The 8,275-nt window shown below is 42.0% G+C and overlaps 1 protein-coding gene across 1 annotated transcript; it reads right to left on the bottom strand.

Annotated features, from left to right (window-relative positions):
- Nucleotides 1–1,453: 1,453 nt before the first annotated feature.
- RDH14 (retinol dehydrogenase 14) lies at nt 1,454–6,438 on the bottom strand. The gene is made up of 2 exons (XM_045549082.1): nt 5,940–6,438; nt 1,454–2,151 (listed from the first exon to the last, which is right to left on the bottom strand). The coding sequence occupies exons 1-2, from the start codon at nt 6,327–6,329 to the stop codon at nt 1,534–1,536; spliced, it is 1,008 nt and encodes a 335-aa protein (XP_045405038.1). The 5' UTR covers nt 6,330–6,438; the 3' UTR covers nt 1,454–1,533.
- Nucleotides 6,439–8,275: the final 1,837 nt, after the last annotated feature.

The raw sequence follows: 8,275 nt of genomic DNA on the forward strand, positions 1-8,275 counted from the left end.
GTAGAGTATCCAGACTGAAAGAACAACATGAAGAAAGGTCCAGAAGCAAGTGAGTGGGTGACTATTCTATACTCAGGGCTGAGTAATCCTAAGGAATGATTAGAGGTGTGATGGCCAAAATACTAGTCACTAGACATGTGCCTATTTAATTAACAGTAAATAAGATTAGAAATTTAGTTTGTGGTTGTATTTCAAGTACTCAATAACCACATGTGTCTAGAACCCACCATACTGGACAGTGCAGACAGAATTTCCACCACTGCAGAAAGTTCTGTTGGATAGTACTGAGTTTAAGGGTATAGGGTAAGCCTGTTGCCAGCTCACGGAGAGTCTCAAATGTATACTGAAGTCTTTAAACTTTAGATATTAATAGAAGTAGTTTATAAACTACTATATTCTACAAAGCCCTTTTAGGAATAGCCTTGGGGACTCCACCTCTGCAGCAGCTATGATCCCTTTCACACATCCAGCTTCTACATTTGAGCAAAAGACTTCTTTTGAAGAAAGAATTCTGCAGATAAAAAAAAAAAAAAGGCTGAAAACACACTTTTTCAAGTGCGGACGTGACAGCATGACACAGATTTGGGTTTTATTTTTTATTTTATTTTATTTTTTTTTTTTGAGACAGAGTGTCACTTTGTTGCCCGGGCTAGAGTGAGTGCCGTGGCATCAGCCTAGCTCACAGCAACCTCAGACTCCTGGGCTTAAGCGATCCTACTGCCTCAGCCTCCCTAGTAGCTGGGACTACAGGCATGAGCCACCATGCCCGGCTAATTTTTTTGTATATATATTTTTAGTTGGCCAGATAATTTCTTTCTATTTTTAGTAGAGACGGGGTCTCACTCTTGCTCAGGCTGGTCTCGAACTCCTGACCTCGAGCGATCCACCCGCCTCGGCCTCCCAGAGCTAGGATTACAGGCGTGAGCCACCGCGCCTGGCCAGATTTGGGTTTTAGAAATACCACCTCAGAGCAGTATGCAAGACAAGTGGCAAGAAGAGACTGGGCAGCCCAAGATCAGCAGAGGTTAGTGAGGACATGATAAAGGGCTGTGTTCAGTGAAAATTCTAAAGAACTACACAGTTCAGAATTTGCATCAGTAGATTTATTCCAAGTAAGATTTGTGTGCACACACCAAGTATATTATTTTCACACAAAATGCAGCATTACAGTAAAAATATTTAACACTTTGGCCATAAAACTCTAAGATATTTGAAAAGCCTCTTAAGATAGTATTTTAAGTTAACAAATCCTTTAATATTTGTCATCCATGCTTGCTCAGATATAATTTTTGAAATATATTTTTCATTATGCTTATTACTCATTATACTTATTACATATAACATCTTTGCTGAAATTTTATGCAAAAAATAACCTTTCAGTAACTTCAAAATATCCGTATGTACCTCTTTGCTAACGTAAAACCAAAATTGTTTTTTATTCAAGTATTAATGGCAAGTGCTCAAGCCACACCATTCCTGATCACAAATAAAACTGATACCCAGTTTTATAAATAGCTCTTTTACTCCCTGTTTCTATTTTAATATGCCAACCATGACTTCACTGATATCCCAGAGTTTTCTTGCAACAGACTCATCCACAGCTTTGGGCAATAGTTCTTCCTCTTTACAATCTCCAAAGTACCTTCCTGACACACCTTCTACCTCAGGTGAAGAGGCTAAATAAATGGAAGTCTGGGCACCTTCTACTGGAGTTTTAAAAAAAGCCCATGACACCAAATTGAAGAGTGGTTTGACCAACAGTGGAATGTGTATGTGCCTCCCAAGATTAGTCCGTGTAATACCAGGATGTAATACGTTGACAGTAACGTTTGTGCCTTCTAAGCGGCGGGCTAGTTCCCTAGTAAAAAGAATGTTAGCCAGTTTGCTCCGACTATAACAAAAGCTTTTATCATAGCTTTGTTCACTGTTCAGGTCTTCGAAGTTGATGTCTCCATATTTATAAAGTTTGGAAGAAACTACCACAATCCTGCTGGGAGCTGAACTTTTGAGGAGTCCAAGGAGAAGATTGGTGAGTAGGAAGTGCCCCAGATGGTTCACTCCAAACTGCATTTCAAACCCATCTTCAGTCTTCGTATAAGGGCACTGGAAGATCCCTGCATTATTGATCAAGACATCCAGCCTAGGCTCTTCCTTTAAACGTCAAAAAGAGAATGGCAGAAGTAAGAAAATATGCCTTTTATTGCTTTTTCTCTTCATGATAAATATGTTTTAATAAAAATAAGAATTTGAGACTAAAAGTATTTAATTTTAGTTGTTGGCCTATGGATCAGAAAACTACTTGAAATATTGGCAATTTTGTTTTTAGTTAGTGGAGGAAGGGATTCCTTTGCAGAATGTTCCTCAAATACTGATATTCATGATCTTTCACTCAACAGCTCCTTTTTCTCACTGAAATGATATGCAGAAAGATATTTATCCACAGAAATCTGCCAGCAAGATGTGTAGAAACTCAATCTAAGACTTAATTTCTGGTTTGAAGCTTTTATAAAAATATTTACAAATACATACACTTTGACATTTCACTACAAAGTTGACTACCTGATCAGTACCAAGACCTTTCTTGAAACAGAAATACAGACGATTTGGGAACAAGGCACTCCTATGATTCCAGATTTCTTCCTTTAATTTCAGTTGAACTAGGAAAATATCAATTTGGGAGTTATCATGTTAATACTGAGATCATATCAAAATCATAATAAAAGTGCCTATGATAAAAATTTTAAAGATTCTTTTAAACTACTAAAATTATGTAAAATGCTTCTATGGGCTTCTAACAAGTGAGAAAATGAGAAAACAAAAAGATTTGCAAGCTTAATAGCGACCTATCCTTGTGCTTTTCACATGTTACCACGTCTACTTCCAACAACTCTATAAGCCAATGGAAGCACAGATGCTAGGTGACTCCAAGGCCCCTTCTCTTAATTAGTAATCTACCTTGGCTTTCCAATTGGGTTTTCGAAACACAGCTAGAGAGGCAATGTGAGCTAGAGAGACCATACGCAGCAGAAGACAGGTGAACACTGTTTACTCCCAGAGCTACGAGTATCAACCAGGGGCAAAATTATGACTGCTTTATTCTGTGTTCTCTTAAGGGTAAATGGAACCAAGGGGATGGAGAGATTGCAAGTCATTTCCTTAAAATTGCAATGCACAACAGAAAACGTCAAGAATGCAAACTTAAGACTACAGAGAACATCATGAATAAATCAAAGGAAGATTAAGCAACATTAAACAGGTAATATAAAAATATTAGAAACAATGCAGTGATTCATAAATAATAACAGCAAAAAAGATAAACGGGTGAAGGTAGGTCAACAAATGCCTTTAACCTCTACTACGACGCCAAAATCCAGTCATTTTTTCCTCTGCATAAAAACCATCTCTTTCAAGCTTCAAGCAGCCCCCAAGTTAGGAAATCTATATAGTGAGAATTTTGTACTTTGACCGTATCTCTCTGCATTGTTCCAGGTTAAAGTCCTAAAATTTAGACTGTTCTCACAGGGAAGACTTTTCATTCCTTAAATCAAGTAAGTTGGTCTTCTCTAGCCCTTTCATGGCTCCTCTGTGTCTCTTTTGATGGACACAGAAAAAGAAATGCACAACGTGTTTCAGGTGTAAGGACACTGTGATGACCCACGATTAAATTAATATGAGGTCAAATTTCAAATTTCACTGGCCTCTCTGCCAAGTATAAGTGAAAAGAAAAATGTGTTAAATTTCACAACTGTTATCAAAGCCTGTCAGAGAATTAACTATTTCTCATTCTGGCCTATCTAAGCACCTTTAGGTTTTCCAATAGTCAACTTCAAAAAGAAGGCAAGAGTTCACCCATGGGGGAAAGAAAGGAGTGTTCTATTTCACTAATCCTTTGGAAGGGTTTCCTGAATTAATCATTTCTGAGCCATCATTCTTTGCTGGCCTTGTGTTATTTTAAGACTTTATCATTTACTATTTTTTAAATTCTAGGAGATAAATGACATAAATACCAAGAATACCAACCTGTGGGAAAGCTACACTTCCATTTTTTTTTTTCTTCTAATTATAGTCACTGAATTTCAGAGCCAGCCAGGAATTGTAAATACTTGGAAGCAAGGACAACTTACTTATCTCTTTGTGTCCTTACTTTTTAATTGCTTCTGCCTCAAGTGGTCAAAGTAACAAAGTATCACAGGTATCACAAATGAGAAGCACACCCAGCCCCATCTACATTTCCATGAAGACCTTCTAATGCTCCCAAAATCTCTCACAGATGAGTATTATTTCTTATTTTTTAACCCGTGTTACACAATAATGAAATACTAGCAATAAGAAGACAAAAAAACAACTCTAGATCTGCAACTGCTCCCAAATTGTGACTCAAGGTGCCCTAGAGCACCATACGAAACTCCCCGGGGTGCTGTGGAATACTTCAGATTTTCAAAGGAAACACAATAGTGCTCTGCTCAATACCTCAAAAACTACTAGGTCCAGGTGGTTCACAGTTTCAGCATTATATTGTGCTATATTTCTTTTGATGAAATAATTTCTTTGTGAAGCTGAATTTTTAGCCATTGTTAACAGTTGCTATAATAAAAAACAAGTACAACGCTAAAAATTTAAGTAGTACAGGAAATGAGGGTGGCAGGGTCTGTTTGGGAAGTTGGTGCAGTGACCAACAGGCACACAGTTTCCATTAATAATTATGGTTATTTAAGAAAAAATATGCTTTTTCTTTCAATTATGTGTATTATTTTCTCAAACAGCTATTAAGTTGTTAGGACATAAATACTTACTAGGTTGTTTGGACCTAATTACTTAATAAACAAACCAGATCATTCTTTTGGCTCAAGGCTACCATAAAAAGATTACTGAGAAAGTCTGGGAACCTCTGCTTTAGGCTCAAGAGACTCCATTTCATTATAGGCATCTTTCCTGTGCCAGGTAATTTTAAATCTCACTCTTCTGAATGAATGTCCTCTTGCAAGTCACCCCTGCAAAAAACCCTTCTACTTCAATTCAACAGACCACTTCAGTGGAATATTTACCAACTGCACAAAGAAATCCTCCCACCTCACTGCCAGGGAGCAAGAGCATAGAATAGGGGTTAAAAACAATGGCTCTGGAGATACTAAGTCTACCTATGCCTCAGTTTCCTCAAGTTGTAAAATGAGGATAATAATGCAGAGTGACTATGAAGATTTCAGGACAATACCCAGGGGCATTTAATTGCATTTAAAATTTTAAAAAGAGAAGACTATCTGAAATGATTGGCCCAGCTCCTGGCATACAGTGAACCTTCAATAAAAGTTAAGTATTATTTTTCTGTCCCCTTTAGAGCATGAACACTAGAATTCCAAGCTCCATTCTATTGGAAATCAGACCAAAGTCTTGTTAAGGATGGTGCTATTGAGTTCGCCAGTGGCAGCGAGCTACACTCCCTACTCCAGCAGAAAAGGAAAAAAGAGAGAGAGGGAAAGAGAGAAAGAAAGGTGGGGAGGAGAAGAAGAAAAAGAAAGGACTGATCTAAGGTCCTTGGCTAGCAATTTTCCCCAGTGCTCTTGGGCTCAAAAGACACGGCTTAGTGCCGATTCACTTCTGACACAGGAAAAACTCAAGAGCCCAGAGGATCTCCTCCAGGAACGTCTTCACATAACAAAATGAAATGCTCAGAAACCGATTCATTTGTTATTTTCCTCTTGGGCCCATTCTTTCTTAACATCCTTAGAAGACATACGATGGCCCTCTCAGCTCTCTTTCCTTCTCAAGCCGGCGACTTCACAGCCCCTCAGAGTGGCTGTTTTCCTCTCCGCAGTCTCAGTCACACCCCCTGGACTGCAGGGCGGCCCCGGCCCGGCCCCAGGCTCCTCCTACCCCGCGCCCGGGCCCAGGCCTTCCCGCCGCCCCTCCGCTGCTCGGGCCCCTGCCCCCGAGACCCACACCTGCAGCATCTCCTGGCAGAAGGCGCGTACTGAGCGCAGCGAGGCGAGGTCCAACTCCCTGACGACGAGCTCGCCTGCCCCGCCGGCGCCGGGGTCTGGCCCGGACTCCCCAGCCTGGAGCTCGCGGCGGAGCTGACCCGCCGCCTCTTCGGCGCGCACGCGGTCCCGGCAGCCCATGATCACCCGCGCGCCCAGGCGCAGCAGCTCGGCGGCCGTGGCGCGGCCCAGGCCGCTGTTCGCCCCGGTTATCAGCACGGTCTTCCCGTGCATGAGGCCAAGGGCCCCACCTCCGTGCAGTCGCTGGACCCTGGGCCCCACGAACCGCCGGGCCGCCAGCCACAGCGCCCCACCCAGTGCGGCCAGCAGTGCCGCCGCGGTAGCCACCGCCATAAGCTCCGGGTCCGAGGGCCCACCGGCCCCTTCGCGGGACTTCCGGAGCCTCCGCCTTCCCAGAACCAAGCCTGGCACCTGCACGCGAAGAACTCTGGGGCGCGGCCCGTCGGCCCCCAACGCTGCACGCTGGGCATGCCGGGACTTGTAGTTTCCCTCTTGAGGGCACCTGATTGGTTGGGAGAATTGCGCGCTCTAGGTCACGTGCCCTCGATGGAACGTGCTCCCAGTCCAAAGGTGGCAGCTCGGCACCCGCGACAGTTTTCAGGCTACTGGGGTTCGTGACCGTCGAAATTCCAAAGTGGTGGCAGCCTTCCCAGTGGGCATGCCAGATGAATACTTTGAGTTTACAAATTTTTCAATAGTACGGGTTACAAATGCCACTCTTCAGGGCATTTAGTGTGTTCTCCTTTAAGGGCTTCTGTGACTTGTAAACTCAGTTCAATTTACTTTTACTTCTGGAGAATGGTCCCTGCCCAGCTGAAGTCCGAGGAAGGACCCTTTTTTTCATAGGTGAGACTAAGAATTTAGTAACACGAATCAGTTGGAAATACCATAGGGTTTGGTGTCAGGGGGTGGGGAGACGAAACAAAGTAAAAAAATTCTGGGTTCCAGTACCAGGGTTTCTCATTCAGTAGGTCTGGGATGGGGCCTGAGAATATGCACTTATAACAAATTCCCAGGTGATGCTGATGTTGCTGATCTGGGGACCACACACTGAGAACCACTGAAGAAGAGCATTATGGCATTGGTCCCTAAAGAAAAAGTCATCCTCAAATGATCCTATTTGACACAATGGGAGTAGCTTGGACTAATTATAAACATAGACTTCTGAGCAGGCCCATTCACAAATACATCCCTGCTCCCTCCATGGGACTATTACATCTAACAGTGGGGGGCAAAGTGCTTTGTAGATTGTCTAATGCTTCATAAATGTCAGGGATTAGTGCCACAGAAACCCATCTTCAAGCTGCAAACTTCACAGCTGTAGACAAAACTACTCATGAAGGTGCCACTCATTCATATACTTCCCCATCTAATATGTGTCGGGCCTTGCCTATGCCCTGTGGGAGCCACAGAGAAATAGGACACCATTCCTGTCCTCAGGGTGCTTATTGTCTGGTACAGAGATCTTCTGCCTTTACTGGCACTGAGGACAAACAGCTCTCTAGGGTTGGCTATTTGAGTTTACACATTTGACTTTCTCTACCAGACTGTTAAGGTTTAACTTTCCTAAAGGATAGGGTTATGTCTGAGTTCCTCTTGTGGTCCTCACATAGGAGAACACCTAGAGAACAGTAGGTACTTGATAAGTATCACATGTCATGACTGATATATTTTGGGCTGGCTTACATCTAATTGAAGAACAAATCAAAAGATGTGTTTCAGTTGTGGTCTCTCAACTAGAGCCAGGGGTGGAATATGTATGTACAGGTGGGGTAGAGATGGAGGCAAGGATAGAGGGAGCTGGAGAGAGTGTGATGAGGACAAGAGGAAAAGAATCCTTAGACCTGCAGTGTAACTGCTGTGTAGTCTATGCATGGAACTTAGAGGAATGATTAATCTGTTCCTGATGGATCCAAAGTCTATGGAATTAATTACAACAATTAATTACAACTCTATTTGGAAGAGAAGAAAGAGACATCATACAGCTTTTGAAGTAAGATCTGAATCTGAATCTTAGTCTTACTGCTTATTGGCTCCACATCCTTAGGCAAGCTACTTAGTCCTTCTGAATATTAGGTTCCTCATTGATAAAAAGGAAGGTAATAATACTATTTCACAAACATTTAATTTGATAAGAAAATGAGGTAACGTGAAAATAACCAGTTCACTATGCCTAATATATGGAATATTATGGTTAATAACCAATACATTTTTGTTGCAAATGAAACAAAAATCAAAACAGAATGACAATGAAGGGCCAAAATACTACACTTCATGTC

The sequence above is a fragment of the Lemur catta genome, chromosome 4, assembly GCF_020740605.2.
Source record: "Lemur catta isolate mLemCat1 chromosome 4, mLemCat1.pri, whole genome shotgun sequence".
NCBI classification, from domain to species: Eukaryota; Metazoa; Chordata; class Mammalia; order Primates; family Lemuridae; genus Lemur; species Lemur catta.

Excerpts from the sequence above, each read along its gene's own strand:
- RDH14 (XM_045549082.1), bottom strand. The coding sequence starts at position 6,329 with ATGGCGGTGGCTACCGCGGCGGCACTGCTGGCCGCACTGGGTGGGGCG. Across the intron at positions 2,152-5,939 it reads TCTGCCAGGAGATGCTGCAG|GAAGAGCCTAGGCTGGATGT; the intron begins GTGTGGGTCTCG and ends TGACGTTTAAAG.